This window comes from Macaca mulatta, chromosome 12, assembly GCF_049350105.2.
Source record: "Macaca mulatta isolate MMU2019108-1 chromosome 12, T2T-MMU8v2.0, whole genome shotgun sequence".
Classification (NCBI taxonomy): domain Eukaryota; kingdom Metazoa; phylum Chordata; class Mammalia; order Primates; family Cercopithecidae; genus Macaca; species Macaca mulatta.
The window spans coordinates 143429220-143450335 of record NC_133417.1 but is presented as its reverse complement, the minus strand read 5'-3'; the positions used below and the strand labels follow the sequence as shown (position 1 = coordinate 143450335).

The 21116-nt window shown below is 45.0% G+C and overlaps 1 protein-coding gene across 3 annotated transcripts in view; it reads left to right on the top strand.

Annotated features, from left to right (window-relative positions):
• The first annotated feature begins 1513 nt into the window (after positions 1-1513).
• Positions 1514-21116, top strand: part of ILKAP (ILK associated serine/threonine phosphatase) — a 33960-nt gene continuing 14357 nt past the window's right edge. The window contains exons 1-6 of one of the 3 annotated variants that reach the window (XM_001094705.5): positions 1514-1713; positions 10907-10972; positions 11447-11503; positions 16121-16240; positions 17851-17977; positions 20589-20695. In XM_001094705.5, the coding sequence (XP_001094705.3) occupies positions 1659-1713; positions 10907-10972; positions 11447-11503; positions 16121-16240; positions 17851-17977; positions 20589-20695 (532 nt within the window). In that variant the 5' untranslated portion in view covers positions 1514-1658. Of the gene's footprint in view, positions 1714-10906; positions 10996-11446; positions 11504-16120; positions 16241-17850; positions 17978-20588; positions 20696-21116 lie in introns of all 3 variants that reach the window. The other 2 variants (XM_015111470.3, XM_077958012.1) reach the window with 2 other exon arrangements.

The following is a 21116-nucleotide window of genomic DNA, read 5'->3' as shown; positions in this document are numbered from 1 at the left end:
AATCGGAAGCATTCCAACCCTAAGATAAACCCCTCTTCAACAAGAAACATGTTAACCCCGAAATAGCCTCCCCTCCAACCAGAGACATTCCAACCCTGCAATAAACTTTCCCCCACTTCCAAAACCCTTAAGTATCCTTATTCTGTAAGAGAGAACGCTTAGTCTGTAAGAGAGAGTGCTCCTGATCAAAATTGGCCAGAATCCCCTCTCAGGTTTATTCTCTGAAATAAACCTGTCTTTGACTGTTGAGCCTCTTTTTGTATTCCTTTCCTCTTTAACTCTTACAAGCATTGTTACTTGAGTGTTTCTGCTGTAATGGAGGAGGCAGCATGAAGATCTCAAAGAGTTGCTAGTGAGAAGCCATGTAGATGAGAGGCATGAAGCCTTGTTGGGCTCCCTCCATGTCCTACAGCCAGAGAGCGCCAGAAACACATCTGACCTGGAATGAATTGGGCTGAACTCTTTGCATAGAGAGAGACCACATAACCTGGGGAACTTGGGTAAAGGGTATTGGAACGGACGCGTAAGATTTGGGTTTGTGTTAGTTGATTTGCGGAAACATTTATGGAAACGGGGCTTTGCTCTGGACTGGATGTCAGGAAGAGGAGGATTCCATGATTGGATATCTTGATGAAGCTTATCTAGATGGCAGGAAGACTAGACAAAGGCTAAACATGTAATGGTAAAGAAGCAGCAATCACTCTTACTGGCCGAGACGAGGGAAGTTCGGTCACTTTTGCGGCTTGGACAGTGTTCCTGTTTTGTCTATGTTCAGACTTGATTACACAGTGGTCTGTTTTTTTGGTCTTGATATGTATTATGGCCTGATGTTGGTGTTTTATGAAATTGTCCATATTCAAAGAGAACACTCAGGACTAGCTGTTTGTGCCAGACCAACCCCAAGTCCTGGCTGCAGAACCAGGCCAGGTCCCCGATGTCAGTGGCCGCCTTTCTCTTTATAGCCATAGAGGGGGACACCATCAAGGAGGAATCCCTCTTCTCCGCTCCCCACAGAGACCAGTGGGTGCAGACAGGTCAGGGAATGCCTCCTTTCCCTCCAGCATCTTTTGGAGTTTCCGTCCTGACGCCCAGGGCCACTCCATCCAAGCCTCGGTTTTTCAGCCTCTAAAACAGCCCAGGAACCAGGCACGCCGTGGTGAAAGGAGGAGCCGAAGAGATGGCAAGAGCTCCAGAAAGCCTTCCCAGGCATCAGGGGCTGCCCTTGGATTGACAGGACAGGCCTTCTTGGACAGGAACTCAACGAAACTTGACAGAAATCAGTCACCCCGGCCAAGGAAAAAGCACGACGGGCCCGGGATTCGCCAAGGCGGGAAACACCGCAGGGCCCAGGCGGCACCGCCAGCCGGGCTCGCTGTCCGGGAGGGAGGGGTCTAGGCGCATGCGCACTGCCCCGCCCCTCCCTTCTCCCCGCCGCTCCAGCCGCCCCGCCCCGCCCGCGCGCAGCCCTCTGGGGCGGCCGGGCCACGCCGCGCGCGGATTGGTGGCGTCCGGGGCTCTCCCTGCAGGTGACTGACGGGGCCGGCAGCCCCTGCGTGTCGCCCGCCCGCCGCCGCCGCCGCCCGCCCGGGGTGTGGAGCCCCGCCGCTACTCGCGGGCTGAGCGTCTGCCGCTGCTGCCGTCGCCGCCCAGCCTCCGCCATGGACCTGTTTGGGGACCTGCCGGAGCCCGAGCGCTCGCCGCGCCCGGCTGCCGGTAAGCGGTGTTGCCGCCGGGCAGGCCAGGGAAGGGAGGGCGGGCGGGATGGCGGCGGCCTGAGGCCTGGGGCGGCTGAGGCGGTGCCCGCGCTGGGAGGCGGCGGGCGGCGCGGGCAGCACGGGACCTGCTCCTGCCTGGCCCGGCCCTGTCCGGCCCACTGGCCGCCCCGCGAGAGGCCCAGTTGCTCGCGGAGCTCGGGGAGGCCGCTCCGCCATTTTCGCTACGCAGGAAGGAAAGGGCAGCGCCGCCCCGGCCACAGCCCCTCTGCGTGGCGGTGGAAGGCCCTGGCGCGGCCGCGTGGGCCGACCCGAGGGACCAGCTCTGAACGCCCGGCGGCCCTGCGGACCCCCGTGCCACACGATTCCACCCGCGGCCCGGGGTGCCCTGCGCGCCGCCAGCCCCCGGCTTCCGGGCCGCGCTTCACCCGCGGGCTGTGGAACGGCAGCGTTCAGGGCCGGTGCAAGTTCAGGGGCTTGGCGTTTTTTTGCACAGGAGATTGAATTAATCACCATCTTAATTCTTCGCGTTTTTGAAGCCTGGAAGACAGGATGCGTCCTCCGCCATCCTATGATTTTGTGATAATTAACAGTAGTTTTTTTTGTTTTTTTCCTGGACCACGGGAAGTTCCCCCTCTCCCTAAAGTTAAGGGGTCCGCTCATCTGCTGAGCCCTGGCCCCTGCCAGTGGGAGGCCCTGTGGGCTGTGGTTTGCGCTCAGCATCCTAGCAGCGTGAAACGGCCCGGGTTAATCCCTGCGTCCCGTGGGTTACAGTCTCCGGGTTTCATTTGTCAAAACGCGTGAATATTTCCTATGCAAGAGTTCCAGCTTGATGTTGTAGTTTAGGGCCTTATTACCAAACTTAACTTGGGGGCAGAAAACCTGGAAAACTTAAGACATTCAGATTTCCAGGCCCACCTCAGCCCCAATAAATCCGAATCCCTGAGAGTGGGGTTTCCGAATCTGTTACTGAATCCCCAGGCCAACCCAGCGGAGGCTGGAGACCAGTGGTTTGGGAACTGCTGTTGTAGGGCAGACGGAGGTGAGTAAGGCCCAGCCTTCGTTTTCTAAGAGCTGCTTTCTGAAGGGTGCTAATTACGGTAATTAAAACTGGCAAAAGTTAATGACTGTGGGAAATGCTGAGGACTCTTGAGGAGGGATTGTCGCGCACCGAGAGACTGGGGAAGGAGGCAGTGTTTGAATTAAGCTTCTAAAGATGAGCAGCCTTGTGATTTGCGGTAATTCTGGGCAAGAAAACATTTTATTTTATTTTATTTTTTGAGACGGAGTCTCGCGCTCGTCCAGGCTGGAGTGCAACGGCGAGATCTCAGCTCACTGCAACCTCCAGGTTCAGACAATTCTCCTGCCTCAGCCTCCCTCGTAGCTGAGATTATAGGCTCCGATCACCACACCTGGCTAAATTTTGTATTTTTAGTAGAGACGGGGTTTCACTATGTTGGGTAGGCTGGTTGAACTCCTGACCTCAGGTGATCTGCGCGCCTCGGCACTTACAGGTGTGAGCCAACGTGCCCTGCCCCCACTGACCATTCTGATGGTACAGAGCATCTCAGTAACTGATCCTGGAGTCTTTGAACTTGACTCAGCCATTCATTTTCAAAATAACCACGGTTCTAGCTGTGAGTAAAAATTGACATTGTGTAGCAGTCTTTTTTCTCTGTTGGTGGAGTATAATTTCTATCAATATATTTGGAGCAGTGTTTGGATTCACTGGTGTGCCTGTAAACCTATGAGTTTTAAAGTCTCCCTTGCCTTTTACCTGCAATTAGGTTCTGCTCGGGGGTAGGCTCCCTTTACTGACAAAAAACCTGGCAACTCAAAATCTCTTAAGGTGGCACGTTAGCAGCCTTTTGCCAGATACAGTGGGAAAGGTACGTCCTGTAGCCGTTTTTTCCAAACTCAGTTTCCAACCTCGACTGAGCTGAAAGGGTGGCAGAGGGGGTGCATGTGTGTTTAAACTGCCGACCCCCCGAAAATGGATTGATTAACTGCTCCCCATCTGCCAGGAGGACCCTGACAATTGTCAACAGGTCCTGCTTGGCTGAGTGTATTTTTTAAAATAGCTTTAAAACGAAGAAGATCTCAGAATTTGTAGATGATTGGAAGCTGAGAGGGATTAAATACTAAAATGAGTGACAGTTGGGATCCACAGTTATTGCAGGCAGTTAGCTACAAACAAGATGAGATTTGACAGGTTAAAATCGTTTGTACAGGAACAGAATCTGGTTTCACATATTTGTGAAAATACTGTGATTTAAAAAAAAATACCATACTTTGAATAAATCACATTGATTGCTAAAGTGAATGGAGTAATGAGCGTACACTGTGCATCATGACCCTCACACATGATATGTGGGTACCACATAATGCAGTGAACAATAAAAGACCTAGTTATTTTCACAGAGCACAATAACAGGAAATGTAACCAGACTATTTGGTTTAGAATCCAACTCTTCACTTACTAACTCTTGCCTTCTGTGGCTATTCCTACATCTGTAAAAAGAGGTGACACTTCCCACTGTTACTGTACAAATCAGTACGGTATGTATGGTGCTGCACATGGTGTGGGGTAGAATGTATCATGTTTTATAGATGTTAGCCGGGGTTATTATTTTTGAGACAGCCTCATTTTGTCGCCCAGGCTGGAGTGCAGTGACACAAACACAGCTCACTGCAGTCTCGACCTCCCTGGGCACAGGTGATTCTTCCACCTCAGCCTCCTGGGTAGCTGGGACTACAGGTGTGCACCACCACAGCCAGCTAATTTGTGTATGTTTTGTAGAGATGAGGCTTTGCCATGTTGCCCAGGATGCTCTCAAACTCCTGGGGCTCAAGTGTTTTGCCCACCTTGGCCCTCCCAGAGTTCTAGGATTACAGGTGTAAGCCACTGTGCCTGGCTGAGCCATTAACAGGTGTTTAAAAGTGGAAAAATGCAGTCTTAAATGAATTATGGGAAAGCACTAAGTGTCCAAAGGGTGAATACTACACTGCTTATATCACATCAAATGCATTAATATTTTGTTTAGATCTTTTTATTTTTGTTTTAAACATTGCAGCTAATGTTTCCACCCCAAACCTCTTAAATTTTTATAATCTGGAAAGATACATAGAATGCACTAAACATTTCAGGTATTTTGCTAAATTAGTAGTTTTATCAAGCCCTTAAAAGTTTTAATTGCTGAGTGAATCAAGTTTTTTAAAGGAGATATATATACATTTTACCTGAAAAAAAGAAGTGTTTGTTCATATCAGGCAGAAATGGAACTTTTCTATGTCATACCCATGAAAGTGCCAACTTGATGTCTTTAGGATTGGCAGCTTGTATTTGACAATCCGTATATGTCAGTTACAGATGTCGTGGTTTAAAATTGCTTTGCCAGTGACTTGGTTTCACTTTTATAGGGTGGTTCTTTTACTTGTTTGGTTGCTACACCAGTACATTAAAAAATGATGGTAAGTTGTTGAGGATGAAGTAAAATATTTGCCACACCATCTTAAAAATACTTTTTAAAAAATTGGAGGCTGGGCTCGATGGCTCATACTTGTAATCTCAGCGCTTTGGGGGGTCAAGGCATGAGGATGGCTTGAGGCCAGGAATTTGAGAAGAGCCTGGCACAACATCGTGAGACCCCTGTCTCTACAATTAAAAAAAAAATGAATATTTGAACATAAAATAAAGGTTAAGGTATTATAGGAAAACAGATTAATTGTAAAACTACAGGGTTGAACAAGAAAAAAGTCATAAAATAAAGTGAATTTGACTATGTAAAAATTTAAAATTTCTGCAGGACAAATGATACTATAAAGGCAAAAGACAGAGAAAATATTTACAATATACTTACTAAGGGTATGAGAAAGGCTCACAAAATTAATAGGAAAAAATAAAACCCACTAGAAAAATGGTCAAAGGATGTATTCTATCGGTCCAGAGGTAAGGGATACAAATGGCCCATCAACAGAAAGTTGCTGAGGAACTAGTTACCTTTTCACCTATCAGATGAGCAACAATTGGTAACATTGGTGAATGTGTAGAGAAATAGACATTCTCATAAAGTGTTTTGGGAGTGAAAATTACAACTTTTGGGGGAACAAATTTTGGCTTCTATGAGATTTAAACTAATATTCTTTGACGAGCAGTCTAGCATATTAAGCAGGAATACATGTATCAGGTTGTTGATTGTGGCGTCACTTGTCATATGAAGAACTGGGAAAAGCTTGAACCCATCAGTAGGATCTGGTCGAAGGAGTGGAGATGCTTCGCATATGTTGCTGTTGGAGAGAATGAATTAGACTCGAGTGTGTTGGCCTGGAGCATGCCTTGATGGGTTGTGTGAACAATATATCTGGAGTATTGTGTAGAGTATGACTCTGTCTTCTACAAATTAAAATGCATGTATCCATGTACATGAGCGTTAAGGAAAGTGGAAAGGACATACTAAACTCATACTGTGGTTGAGGAGTGCGGTGGAACCCGTCCCCTTTTTCTGATAATACCTGTGTGGCGTTTGGAAAACACCTGGATTTATTTTATAGTTGAAAAGAAAATTGAGGTGTAAAAAACAGTTCCAGCAAAGTATTTTAACATCCTTTTTTAACTTTATTGGATATAGCAACCTTTAACCTGAATATGACCAACCCAAGGGTATTTTTCTCAGCATAGTATATAACTTCCAGTAGACTTAGCTTCAGAATGTAGATAACTGGGGTGGGGGTGGGGGGGTAGTTCTAGGTGAGATTAACTATGATTAATAAACATTTTTAGTCTTGTCTTCTCACTAGGGTTCTAGTATTTTTAAGATTGGGGGAGGGGCCTCTTCCAAATTTTTAGGTCAGGGTCACACTTTGTCCAATGATTGCAAGCTCCCGGTGCTTTGAATTTCAGTTTATTCAAAATAGAATGTAAGGGCCTGGAGCAGTGGGTCACACCTGTAATCCCAGCACTTTGGGATGCTGAGGCAGGAAGATTGCTTGAGTACAGAAATTCGTGACCAACCTGGGCAACATAGTGAGACCCTGTCTCTACAAAAAATTAAAAAATTAGCTGGGCATGGTGGTGTATGCCTGTAGTTACAGCTACTCGGGAGTCTGACAAGGGAGGATTGCTTGAGCCAAGAAGGGTAAGGCTGCAGGGAGCTGTGATCACACCACTGCACTCCAGCCTAGCTCACAGAGCAAGACTCTTGTCTCAATTAAAAAAAAAAAAAGAATCAGCCAGGCGCGGTGGTTCAAGCCTGTAATCCCAGCACTTTGGGAGGCCGAGACGGGCGGATCACGAGGTCAGGAGATCGAGACCATCCTAGCTTAACACTGTGAAACCCCGTCTCTACTAAAAAATACAAAAAAACTAGCCGGGCGCGGTGGCGGGCGCCTGTAGTCCCAGCTACTCGGGAGGCTGAGGCAGGAGAATGGTGTAAACCCGGGAGGCGGAGCTTGCAGTGAGCTGAGGTCCAGCCACTGTACTCCAGCTTGGGCAACAGAGGGAGACTCCGTCTCAAAAAAAAAAAAAAAAAAGAATCTAAGGTTTTGGCTAATTGGTAGTTTCCTTATGTATCTATGACCTATAGATTTTTATTTTTTTTTTTTTTAAGAATCCGTGTATAAACTTCTAAGATCCTTTTGATGATGCAAAAGATATTTCCAGAGATTTTATACAATCTCAGGATTATCATACGATTGTTGTAAGGGTAAAATGAGTTGATGTTTGTGAAGTTTCTGGAAGGGTGCCCATGTATGGAGGCAGCATAGTACCTCACTAAGAGCATGGACTGCATGGCTTTGAATCCCCACTCCACTCCTTACTGGCTCTGTAATCTTGGATGGGTAATTGACCTCAGTGCCTAAGTTTTTAAATCAGTAAATAGGCCGGGCGCGGTGGCTCAAGCCTGTAATCCCAGCACTTTGGGAGGCCGAGACGGGCGGATCACAAGGTCAGGAGATCGAGACCATCCTGGCTAACACGGTGAAACCCCGTCTCTACTAAAAATACAAAAAATTAGCCGGGCGAGGTGGCGGGCGCCTGTAGTCCCAACTACTCGGGAGGCTGAGGCAGGAGAATGGCGTGAACCCGGGAGGCGGAGCTTGCAGTGAGCTGAGATCCGGCCATTGCACTCCAGCCTGGGCAGCAGAGCGAGACTCCGTCTCAAAAAAAAAAAAAAAAAAAATCAGTAAATAATAATAGTACCTATCTCATAAGAATTAAATGAGTTAAGATGTATAGAGCTCTTAGAATAGTGCCTGACAGGCAGGCAGTATTATCATTTTTAGAAGCCATTCCCAGTTGTGGCCAGCAAAATGTAAGATGGTCTCATTGTGTTTAATTGAAATACTTCTCATAGTATTCTAGAGTGAGAAAGAAGGTGATAGGCAGTTCTCTGGGGATGGGGCTCAGTTTGGGGTACCATCTGATTGAATTGTAGCCAAAGGAGAGGGGGCCAGGCTAGTATTAATACTAAGCTGGAAGTTGCATTGTGAGGAATGCTTGCAAGAACTGAAAATGTATTTATTACCTGGGTAAAAGAAGACTTCCCCCATTGTACAGTGACAATGGAAAGACCTGATTTAGACGGGCAAGTTAATTCAAAAATTAAAATATGATCTGGTACAAGTGGAAGGGTTGTTTGCTCTTCAGGTTGGGCTGTTACCTGTAAATGTCCCCTCCCTTGTCCTAAGACATCTGGCTCTGTGACCCCACTGAATGCAGCGTAATTGCTGGATCATCTCATGTGGTTTTGAGTCTGTCCGGAGAACGGGCGTTTTGATTGTTAGATTCAGTGTCGTTTGGGCAAAAGTGACCTACTTCGAGATATTAGGAATTCTTGTAAGTGGATTAATACATTGAGTAATGGTTATCCTAAATACTTTTTTTGTGGGGGGGGGACAGTCTGGTTTTGTCCTCCAGGCTAGAGTGCAGTGGCACTATCTCAGCTCATGGCAACCTCCGCCTCCCAGGTTCAAGCTATTTTCCTGCTTCAGCCTCCCAAGTAACTGGGGCTACAGGCACCCACCACCACGCCTAGCTAATTTTTGTTTTTCTGGGAGAGACAGGGTTTCGCCATGTTGGTCAGTCTCATCTCGAACTCCTGACCTCAGTCCTGACCTTGGCCTCCCAAAGTGCTGGAATTATAGGTGTGAGCCACCACGCCTGGCCATACTAAATACTTTTTAATGGCTTTCTTCTGCTTCTTGTATACTTGTAGAGTCTTTATGTCACTTGTAAGAAAAGTGAAAGTATTTGCAATTCCTTAATTTGTTTAGGGTCATCCTGAGAGATGAGAATACATTTTCCCGTTTGTATTAGGGATATAAAGCAAAATAGTTATTTTTTGTTAACTCAGGAATTTCTTGTGTATTTTAGGTACTTCTGACCCAAAGACCCTGGGAGAAATTTCATTCCCTTAAGTTTATAAATTTTAATTAAAGCTTTTGTGTTTAAAAGAAGAAAGTTGATACCCAGCTCATTTCTAAATGGAGGCAAAAAGATGATATGGATGAGCCTCTCGGGGGATATAAATTTATTTGTTTAAGTGAATTGGTGTTTGGCCTTGCACAGTAGCTCACCTGTAATCCCAGCACTTTGGGAGGCTGGGATGGGTCCTCAAGCGTGGACCCCTTGAGGCCAGGAGTTTGAGACCAGCCTGGCCAACGTGGTGAAACCCTGTCTCTACTAAAAATACAAAAATTAGGATGAGCATGGTGGCTCACACCTGTAATCCCAGCACTTTGGGAGGCTGAGGCAGGCAGAACACTTGGTCAAGAGTTCAAGACTAGCCTGGTCAATATGGTGAGACCATATCTCTACTAAAAATACAAAAATTATTTGGGGCCTGGTGGTGTGCGCCTGTAATCTCAGCTACTCAGGAGGCTGGAGCAAGAGAATCGCTTGAACCCGGTGGCGGAGGCAGTGAGCTGAGATCACATTACTGCACTCCAGCCTGGGCAACAGAGTGAGACTCAGTCTCAAAAAAAAAAAAAAAAAAAAAGTGAATTGATTTTTAAGTGAGTACTTTTTTTTTTAAAGACAGGGTCTCATTGTGTTGCCTAGGCTGGAGTGGCCCAGTCATGGCTCACTGCAGCCTTGGCCTTCCTGGGCTCAGGTGATCCTCCCACCTCAGCCTCCTGAGTAGCTTGGACTATAGGCGCCTGCCACCACACCTGGCTAATTTTTGTACTTTTTTATAGACATTTTTTTGCCATGTTGCACAGGCTGGTCTTGAACTCCGGGTCTCAAGCGGTCCTCTCACCTCAGCCTCCCAAAGTGTTGGGTTTATAGGCATGAGCCACTGCGTCTGGCTTAAATGAGCACATCTTTATACTTGAACTCTGAGGAACAAGAGGTGGGATAAAGCCGGTGTGTTTGGTTGGTGTGTTGAATTTTGCAGGAGGTGAACGTGTGTACTTCTAATTTGGATTCTTGTGTGCCAGTTCAGATATCTAATAGCTTAAATAGAATTTCAGGAAAAAGCTGGATAATAAGGAATGGTGGTTAAATTTTATGTGGAAAAAGATAATTGGGCATAAAACATGTAAGACATACGTTTGGAATGTAAATCTTCACATTTTTTGTTAAAAGCGTTTCCTGACTTTCTCCTGAGGCTATCTTTACCTGAAACTCCTTATTTTCTCCAGAGCTATTTATTGAATCAAGCACTGTGCTGGGGCTAGGGACACCAGGTTCCAACAGATTTTCTTCCCTTGCAGAATGTTACTGAAATAGGATTTTTACAAACTTGTAGGTCTTTGAAGGTTCCTCCCCTCTTCCCCCGCCCCCAAATTTCTGAACGTCCATCTTGAAATCCTAAGTATTGTTTTCTTGGTTTAGAATCAGTTTTTTGCTTCCCAGGATTCTATTTTAAAGAAAGACTTTTAAATGTTTCATGCTTTCAATAATGAAATTATCAAGAAAATACTTGTTTTCCTCAAAATACTCAGTGGCCCTGAAAATGCCTGTTAGGGCATCATTCATTGCTTTTATGTTGACTGCAACTGTTGGAAACAGATGCCCAGATTTAAAAAGCTGCTAAGAAAATATTTTTTAAAAATTTGTCCAACAGGAAGGAGAAAATTAGAATCTAATAGCAAACTTGTCTCAAAGCAGGGGAGACCACATGATCTTCCTCTTTGAAAATCTGTCCTGGGTGATGGCCATATGCTCTCTAAACAGCTTTTCTGTGTTTTAGGGAAAGAAGCTCAGAAAGGACCCCTGCTCTTTGATGACCTCCCTCCGGCCAGCAGTACTGACTCAGGTACAGTCTTCAGGCTCTCCCAGGTGTGTGTCAACGTCTCTACTCATCCTGGGATTGTAGTTGTCTCAATCTTTTTCCCTTTCCCCCATTTTCAACACACAGATGTTTTAGGTGTTGGACTGTCTTTAAGTTTTGAATCCATGGCATCAGGTAAGGCAGAAAAATCTGCTAGTCGCTAGCCCTGAGAAGTACTGCAAGAAAATGTGGAGCAGTTTTCTCTGGTTCATTTGAGTATTTATTTTACTACCTGAAATACAATTTAACTTTTTAAGGCAGATTTTTATTTCCTCTGAAATAATAGGACTTTAAAATAGGTTCAAGATATTATTCACCGCAGTATGAGTTGCCACTGGATTGACGCGAGAGTTTTGAGTTTATTTCAGTAACCTACATAGGTGTCCTGGTGGGATGGATTCTGAAACTTCAGCCTTACGTATTTTTTGTGGGCTCACTAAGTGTTCTGCTGTGTTTCAGGATCAGGGGGACCTTTGCTTTTTGATGATCTCCCACCCGCTAGCAGTGGCGATTCAGGTAAGTGGTAGGAAAAAAAATCCAAGGTGCTGGTGGAAATAATACATAGTATTTTACTCTTCTGTGAAATTTATGTATAGGTTTTAACAGGATTTGGATGCCATTAAGTCATACAGTATAAGGTTTACTAAAACTATAAACAGGCACATTAATTGGAAGCACAAAGATAAGATAATACTATGTTACTTTCTGGTGATATTAACTTCTTGAGGTTCAGATTGTTGGAACTGCCTTTAAGAATTAAGAGTTCACTGATTTACTCTTAACTTTGTTATTAACATTTTTTTAAAATTCAGAGTTCATTATTCTGATTTGCCTTGTTAAACAGAGTGCTTGACCCAAATGTATCAAGGCTAGTAGCATTGGCTCTACCTTTTCCTGAACATATTCCTTTACATGTCCTCATTAAGTAGAAGGGAAGAGTAGAGCAGATTCCCGTTGCCATTGTGGTAAAGGTATGATTCTGTCTCATGAGAACTTACGTGGAGCTCTTCTGGTTGGGGAAGGTGAGGGTTAGGAGAGGTTGGGAGATAGATGGTGTGGGGGCAGTGGGGATGCAGGTAGTCCTATTTCATATGCAGGTATATTTTCTATATTTTAGAAAAAGTACTATAGTCATCTTACATAAGAATTCTCAATCTTCAGGGCTATAGACCCATACCAAAAAATTGCAGCATCCTCACACCCATAGTGTAGCCTGAAACCTTCCCAATAAAGATAGTACCCTTAGTTGTAATGAAAGTTAGTATGTTCTGGCTGGGTGTGGTGGCCCATGCCTATAGTCCCAGCACTTTGGGAGGCCAAGGCGGGTAGATCACTTGAGGTCAGGAGTTCAAGACCAGCCCGGCCAACGTGGTGAAACCCCGTCTCTACTAAAAATACAAAAATTAGCTGGGTATGGTGGCATGTGCCTGTAGTCCCAGCTACTCAGGAGGCTGAGGCAGGAGAGTCGCTTGAACCCGGGAGGCGGAGGTTGCAGTGAGCTGAGATCACGCAATTGCACTCCAGCCTGGGTGACAGAGCGACACTCTGTCTCCAAAAAAAAACGAAAGTTAATATGTTTAAAGAAGGCTATTAAGGGATTTAATAAAAGAAATTAAGATACAGCATAGCTGTCTCTTATCTACAGGACAAAAGACAATAAAGTAGTTACAATTTAGAAGATTTACATAACACGATTAGCAAGCTTGATTTTTTGGATATATAATCTTGGGTCTAATGTTTTAGATTTGAGAAGATAACACATTCTTTGTTTTTTCTTGAGACAGAGTCTCGCACTCTCACCCAGGCTGGAGTGCAGTGGCGCAATCTCAGCTCACTGCAACCTCCACCTCCCAGGTTTAAGTGATTCTCCTGCCTCAAGCCTCCTGAGTAGCTGGGACTACAGGCATGCGCCACCATGCCCGGCTCATTTTTGTATTTTTAGTGGAGATGGGATTTCACCATATTGGCCAGGCTGGTCTCGAACTCCTGACTTTGTGATCCGCCCACCTTGGCCTCCCAAAGTACTGGGATTATAGGCGTGAGCCACTGCACCCTGCCGATAACACATTCTTTTTCCTTTTTCTTTCTTTTTTTTTTTTTTTTTTGAGATGGAATCTCGCTCTGCCGCCCAGGTTGGAGTGCCGTGGCACCATCTCAGCTTACTGCAAGCTCCGCCTCCCGAGTTCATGCCATTCTGCCACCTCAGCCTCCTAAGTAGCTGGGACTACGGGCGCCTGCCACCATGCCCAGCTAATTTTTTTTGTATTTTTAGTAGAGATGGGGTTTCACCGTGTTAGCCAGGATGGTTTCCATCTCCTGACCTCGTGATCTGCCGGCCTCAGCCTCCCGAAGTGCTGGGATTATGGGTGTGAGCCACCTTGCCTGGCCCGATAACACATTCTTAAGCAGGCAGGAACCATTCTTAAGCAGGCAGGAACCACTTACAAAAGTTAATTATGTACTAAACCATAAAATAAGCCTCAATAATCTGTTTCTTGTACAGACTGTATTCTCTGACTACAGTGTAATTTGCTTAGAAGTCAATAACAAAGCTGTAAGGTGTCTTTTTGAAATTTTATTATTTCCTTTTCCTTTTTTTTTTTTTTTTTTTTTTTTTTTTGAGACAGAGTCTTGCTCTGTCATCCAGGCTGGAGTGCAGTGGCCGGATCTCAGCTCACTGCAAGCTCCGCCTCCCGGGTTTACGCCATTCTCCTGCCTCAGCCTCCCGAGTAGCTGGGACTACAGGCGCCCGCCACCGCGCCCGGCTAGTTTTTTGTATTTTTAGTAGAGACGGGGTTTCACGGTGTTAGCCAGGATGGTCTCGATCTCCTGACCTCGTGATCCGCCCGCCTCGGCCTCCCAAAGTGCTGGGATTACAGGCTTGAGCCACCGCGCCAGGCCTTTTTTTTTTTTTTGAGACAGAGTATCACTCTGTTGGCAGGCTGGAGTACAATGTCACGATCTCAGCTCACTGCAACCTCTACCTCCCAGTTTCAAGTTCCTATCTCAGCCTCCCGAGTAGCTGGGACTACAGGTGCACGCCATCACACCCAGCTAATTTTTGTATTTTTAGTAGAGACGGGATTTCACTATGTTGGCCAGGATGGTCTCAATCTCTTGACCTCATGATCCGCCTGCCTCTGCCTCCCAAAGTGCCGGGATGACAGGCATGAGCCACTGCGCCTGGCCTTTTTCTTTTTCTTTTTTTTTTTTTTTTGAGGTGGAGGCTCGCTCTGTCTCCTAGGCTGGAGCGCAGTGGTGAGATCTCATCTCACTGCAGCCTCCGCCTCCTGGGTTCCAGTGAGTCTCATGCCTCAGCCTCCCGAGTAGCTGGGATTACAGGCACTACCACACCCGGCTAATTTTTTGTATTTTCAGTAGAGACCGGGTTTCGCCTTGTTGGTCAGGCTTGTCTTGAACTTCTGACCTTAGATGATTTGCCCGTCTCAGCCTCCCAAAGTGCTGGGATGACAGGCGTGAGTCACCACACCTGGCCATCTGTTTTGGAATTTTAAAGGAAGATAGTTTCATATCCATTTGGAGAAAACAGGAACCCACACAGTAAGCCACAGGACACTAATGGGGACCTTTGGGAGAGATACTGTTGGAAACATCTGTGTTGCATTATGCAGGGTGCATATGTGTATCATGTTACACTGTTGCAGAAATAGGTGCTTGTGCAAGTAATTTACTCTTCTTGAGGGCAGGAACATTTTCATTACCTTTTCCTCAGCACTAAGAAATGTCTGACACAAGGAGTTCGAGACCAGCCTGCCCAACATGGTGAAACCTCCTCTCTACTAAAAATAGAAAAATTAGCTGGGTGTGATGGTGCATGCCTGTAGGCTGAGGCAGGAGAATCGCTTGAACCCGGGAGGTGGAGGTTGTAGTGAGCTGAGGTTGCGTCACTGCACTCCAGCCTGGGCGACAGAGTAGACTCTGTCTCAAAAAAAAAAAAAAAAAAAAAGACACCTTGTGTTTACAAAAAAATTAAAAAATTAGCTGGGTGTGGTAGTTCCTGCTTTCAGTCCCAGCTGCTCAGGAGGCTGAGGCGGGAGGATCACTTGAACACAGGAGTTGGAGGCTGCAGTAAACTATGATCATGCCGTTGCGATCTAGTCTGTGTGACAGAAAGAGACCCTGTCTCAAAAACAAAAAGAAAAAGAAATGTCTGGCAAAGAGTAGGTTGAGTAAGTAGTAAGTACTTGCATCCTTTTTTTTTTTTTTTTTTTTAAAAAGAGAAGCATCTCACTACTTTGCCCAGGCAGGTCTCAAATGCCTGGGCTGAAGTGATCCTCCTGCCTCAGTCTCTGGAAGTAGCTGTGACTACAGGCATGTGCCACTGCATCTGGCTATTGCATACTTTTATACCTAAATGCAGAGAACATTTCAAGTCATTTATTAGGACAACAGCTGCCCTTATTGGAGATTGATGTGTTAGGCACTGTAACAAATGCTCTTCTTACCTGTGCTCACCTATTTTCAAACGTCCCTCTGAGATGACAGTATTCTTACCATGTTACACATAGGTGAAGACAGCTGAGACTGAAAAGTTAAGTTGCACACTCTTTGAAACTTGACTTTTCTGATTTCAAACACATATACACTGCAGATTCCCTTCGCTCTGGCTTTGAGTATAGATTCATCCTTTTGCTAGTGGGAACAGCTGTGGCAGCCCTATTTTGCCTTTGAAAGGATGTATTACAGTTCTTAAAGGCTGTCATTTACCTCATTTTGAGTCTTTTTGGGTACTACTTTTTGGAACTTGTTTAGGATATGTTAGTTTGCTTACAGATTTTGTAAGTGTTTAACACTAAGAACCTGTGGATATAAAAACATGTATATGCTACAGGCCAGAAAAAAATATATTTTTACCACTGAGAAAAGTCTTTTACAAACCCCTTCAGCAGGGTCAGTTTGACTCAGGGCCTAGATCTTTATGTTCTCTCACTGTGGGGACCTGCCCCCACCCCCCGCACCACCATGAAGACACAACTCCTGGGTCCGCCTGTGTCTGCCAGACCTTGCTTGAAATGACCTTGTCTTTGAGTGCAAGGATGAAGCCCAGTCTGCTAGTGACTTTTTCCAACAGTCTACAGCTGTGTTTCTGTCCGGCTTTTACTTTATTTCCAGGTTCTCTTGCCCCGTCAATATCCCAGATGGTAAAGAATGAAGGGAAAGGAGCAAAGAGAAAAACCTCCGAGGAAGAGAAGAATGGCAGTGAAGAGCTTGTGGAAAAGAAAGTTTGTAAAGGTTTTCAGACAGTTTGAAAACAAATGTATTAGACTTCATATTTTAAAACAACCCAGAGCAAAACCAGTTTCAGCTTTCTAATAATACTTTCTTTTTATGTCTGTATTTAAGAGATGAGTAGGGTTCCCTTTTTGCAAATGAATTTCCAAGTTTCTCTGTGCTTTCCCCTACTTTTCATGTACATCTATCTCTGATCCTACCTTTGATCAGATAGGAAACCTACATTTGTTCCTCGAGTTAAAAAATACAGGTGGTTTTTTTCTTAGTCTTCTGCAGTGAATGGTTAGTTTTTGACCACCTAGTGTCTCTCTGACTTCCAATCTTTGTTCGCAGTTTGTCGATTAGTGCTTTGAATTACGTGATTTAGCTTTGTAGGCAGCTTCCCTAAGCCTGGAAAAAGCCGTTGAAATTTGTAGTCAGTTGTGTACCTTGTCAAAGTTAATGGGGAAGAAAACGAAAAGAATTAACTAAAGAGAATAAATACTTCAGTTGTGGTACTAAAGTACTCTTGAGCTGTGGAATTTTCTTTCTTTCTTTCTTTCTTTCTTTTTTGAGACGGAGTCTCACTATCACCTGGCCTGGAGTGCAAGTGGTGCGATCTCTGCTCACTGCAAGTGCTACCTCCTGCCTCCTGGGTTCACGCCATACTCCTGCCTCAGCCTTCCTGAGTAGCTGGGACTACAGGCACCCACCACCACACCCGGCTAATGTTTTGTATTTTTAGTAGACACGGGGTTTCACTATGTTAGCCAGGATGGTCTCGATCTTCTGACCTCGTGATCTGCCCACCTTGGCCTCCCAAAAGTGCCGGGGTTACAGGTGTGAGCCACCGCGCCCGGCCCGAGCTGTGGGATTTTCATTGACTGCATTGTCCTTTGCCACAAATTATCTTAGTGAAAGCTGTACGATGCAGGCAGAGGTATTGAAAAAACCCACTTGTAGCTTTGCTGGGAAGATGTCATCTTCAGTTTAGCTTGTCCCTTCCCAGAGGACAGCTCTTCACAGTGTTTATTATTTGGCATTAGTTATCAGAAAATGAGCTTAAATGAGCCTAACCATTAAATTTAAATAGATCTCTGCCTGCATTGGAATCTTTTATCTTTTTCTTCCTCAGTTGAAGTAAAAGCAACCAATTCTACTGTTTGTTCAAATTCTTCACCAGCGTTGGGCATGGAAATACGTATTTTCAGGGCATCTTACAGGGCTTTTGAGACAAACTCTGCTGACTTGCATTTGTCCTTATTCAATTATCACAAGACTAATTTGCACGTGATCCTTTCCCCTGATTTGAATCTCACTTCTCTGGGATGGCAGCACATCCCTTGCCCTGGTGCTTTGACTTATACCCTAGACAGAATTGTTTTGTGCTCACTGACTCCTCATTCGTGTCCCTGTGCAACCTCTTAGAGCTCACCCTGTCCAACAGTGCTCTGATTTTAGTTATAGATTTGCAGCTGGGAAGATGCCTTAAGGGGTATTGCTTATTTGTTTGCACCACTAGGATATTGTTGAGTCAGACAGTCATAGTTCCCTCTCATTTGCTCTGGGACTAGGGTTTCCAGCGGGTTGGGCACAGTTTTGTATTGGCTTTTTTGTTCTCTTTTCCTTAGCCTCTTCGGTGATCTTTGGTCTGAAGGGCTATGTGGCTGAGCGGAAGGGTGAGAGGGAGGAGATGCAGGATGCCCACGTCATCCTGAACGACATCACCGAGGAGTGTAGGCCCCCATCGTCCCTCATGTGAGTCTCATGTGGTAGGAAGCCCAGCCGGCATTAACATCTCCTGGGTTCTGACTGGCATTTTGGACTGGCTAGTATGTATTTACTAGAAAGACTAACACATCACTTGATTGTACATCAGTGATTCTCAGCTGGGGTTGATTTTGCTCCCCGCCCAGGGGACATTTGTCAGTGTTTGGGTACATTTTTGTCACAGTGCGGGAGGGAGTTGTTACTGGTGTCTGGTGGGTAGAGACTAGGGATGCTGCTGAGCATCTTAGCAGCGCAGGGCAGCCCCACAACAGAGAACTATTTAGCCTGGGATGTCAGTAGTGTCGCGGTTGAGCAGCTGAGCGGGAGACGATGCTCCATGGCAGGGCTCTGCAGCGTGTGTTACTCCTTACCAGCAACTGAGCAGCTTCTGGCAGAGAATATTTTTATTCCATGACCTAGAAGATAAGAGTTGGAAGCCACTAATTAAAATATGAATGGTGATCAAGGAGAGCTAGTACAGATAATCAGGGCCTAGGAAGAACAAAAGTCAAAATGATGTCAAGGAAATGACAGACAATGAAAAATTAGCTGCAACTATACAAACTAAAATGAAGCCTTCTGGATAAGCTCTTGGGCCTGGAGAAAAAGAAACCAGAAGGTAGGACATGAAGTTGGCTGTTAATATACATTATAGTACATATTTAATAATATATATTACACAGGTTACATAATTCAGAATTACATAATAAATACATTACGTACGTTTATTGACACCAGTTGGTCATTAACATACAGTGTGCTGGAGTCATTTGGGCTGATGGCGTTTGTCCTGAGAGGTCTACTCATGAAGATGAGGTGATGGCTGCTGCAGAGCGGCTGATCATATGTAGAGGGGACGGTATACACACCCTTTGAGACAAGGTCTTGCTGTCTCGCTCAGGCTGGAGTACAGTGGCACAATTCCGGCTCCCTGCAGGCTTGACTCCTAGGCTTAAGCAGTCCTCCCACCTCAGCGTCCTGAGTAGCTGGGACCATAGGCATATGCCACCACAGCCAGCTAATTTTTTGAATTTTTTAATAGAGGCAATGTCTCTTTAAGTTGCTCAGGCTTGTCTCAAACTCCTGGGCTCAAGCCATCCTCCCACCTTGGCCTCCCAAAGTGCTGGGATTACTCGCATGAGCCACCATACCCAGCCTGGGATTTGCATTAACACCAGGAAAGGGACCTCTGGAGCCCAAGAAGGCAGATCCTTTGAGTGTAAATTTAATTGGGAACACTAAATCATGCCTTGCAAATAGCAGGCAGTAAGATAACAGCTCTGAGTTACAAACCAGATGAGGTTTTTTCTCATGGCTCAGGATGTCCTAAATTGAAAAGGAATTCCAAAAAATTTGAAAGAAAAGCAGCTCTCTAGAATAAATGTCATTTCTCATAGGCATTTTTTTTTTCTTGAAATAGTTTATTCGATGTCTTTTATTCCATATATGAGGGTTTTCTGGCAAAACTTGAAAGGGGAATAGGAATAAGAGTAGTAAGAGGTTTTTAAAATGAGATATTTAAAATTTATTTGAGTAACAATTCTGTAATATCCTCCCTGCTCTTACACAATCACGTGCTGAATGACATCATCAAGTCATTGATGGACTGCATATATGATGGTGCTCCCATAAGATTACAAATTTTGTAGAGATGGGGTCTTGCTGTGTTGCCCAGGCTGGTCTTGAACTCCTGGCCTCAAGTGATCCTCCTGCCTTGGCCATCTCCCAAAGTGTTGGGATTAACAGGTGTGAGCTGCTGTGTTCGGCCATAATACCATGTTTACTGTACCTTTTCTATGTTAAGGTTAAATACACAAATACTACCGTTGTGTTACAGCTGCCTTGGTATTTCGTGCAGTAGCATGCTGTACAGTTTAGCCTAGAAGCAATTAGGCTCTGCCATGTATGTAGCTTAGGTGTGTAGTAAGCTACACTATCTCAGTTTGTGTAAATATGTTCTATGATGTTCACACAACAAAATCACTTAACAGCACATTTCTTTTGTTAAGTGATGCATAACTGTTTTTGACTTTTTTTGATAAATGACTTGATCTGTTTTTTTTGTTTTTTTTTGTTTTTTTTTTTTAGACGGAGTCTTGCTCTGTCACCCAGGCTGAAGGGTAGTGGTGCAATCTCGGCTCACTGCAAGCTCCGCCTACCATGTTCACACCATTCTCCTGCCTCAGCCTCCCGAGTAGCTGGGACTACAGGCGCCTGCCACCATGCCTGGCTAATTTTTTTATGTTTTTAGTAGAGACAGGGTTTCACCATGTTAGCCAGGATGGTGTTGATCTCCTGACCTTGTGATCCACCCGCCTCGGCCTCCCAAAGTGCTGGGATTATAGGTGTGAGCCACCACACCTGGCCCACACACAAGTATTTTTTTTTTTTTTTTTTTTAAAGATAAAATGCTGTGAAAGTTACTTAAATGTTTGTCTCAGTTAAAGCCTTTTTTCCCCCATTCATAACAGTGTGACTGGTGTCTTACCAATGTGACTTCCTCATTAATGTTCACTCTTTGAGATGAAATTTTAAGCTTTAATGGAAAAGTGTGGTTTTTGCTGTGAGAATTTGATTAACTCTCAATTCATTATTTCAGTACTCGGGTTTCATATTTTGCTGTTTTTGATGGACATGGAGGAATTCGAGCCTCAAAATTTGCCGCACAGAATTTGCATCAGAACTTAATCAGAAAATTTCCTAAAGGTGAGACTGAGAACGAAATCAGTTGATACTCATTTTGGTTATTGCTGTTCGGATGGCTGTATGAAGCAGTCAGATGTGTCATTTTGGCTTTAGCAGAGAATCATTGATGAGTCTTAAAAGAGTGGTGCTGAGGAGTGGACTCCATGGCTTCCAGGCATAGTGGCCATGCGGGTGTGACTTCGGGTGGCACTTCTTATGATTCTGAGTGATAGGCACCTTTTGTGAATTGTCTTTGGGTTCAGTTAGTGTCTTGCCTTTATTGGAAAACTAGTAAAACCAACTTCAAATGGTACTGTGTTATATGTGAGGAAACAGAGATTGTTCTGGCTGGGCACGGTGGCTCACACAGCACTTTGGGAGGCCAAGGCCAGAAGATACCTCAAGCCCAGGAGTTTGAGACCAGCCTGGCAACATAGGGAGA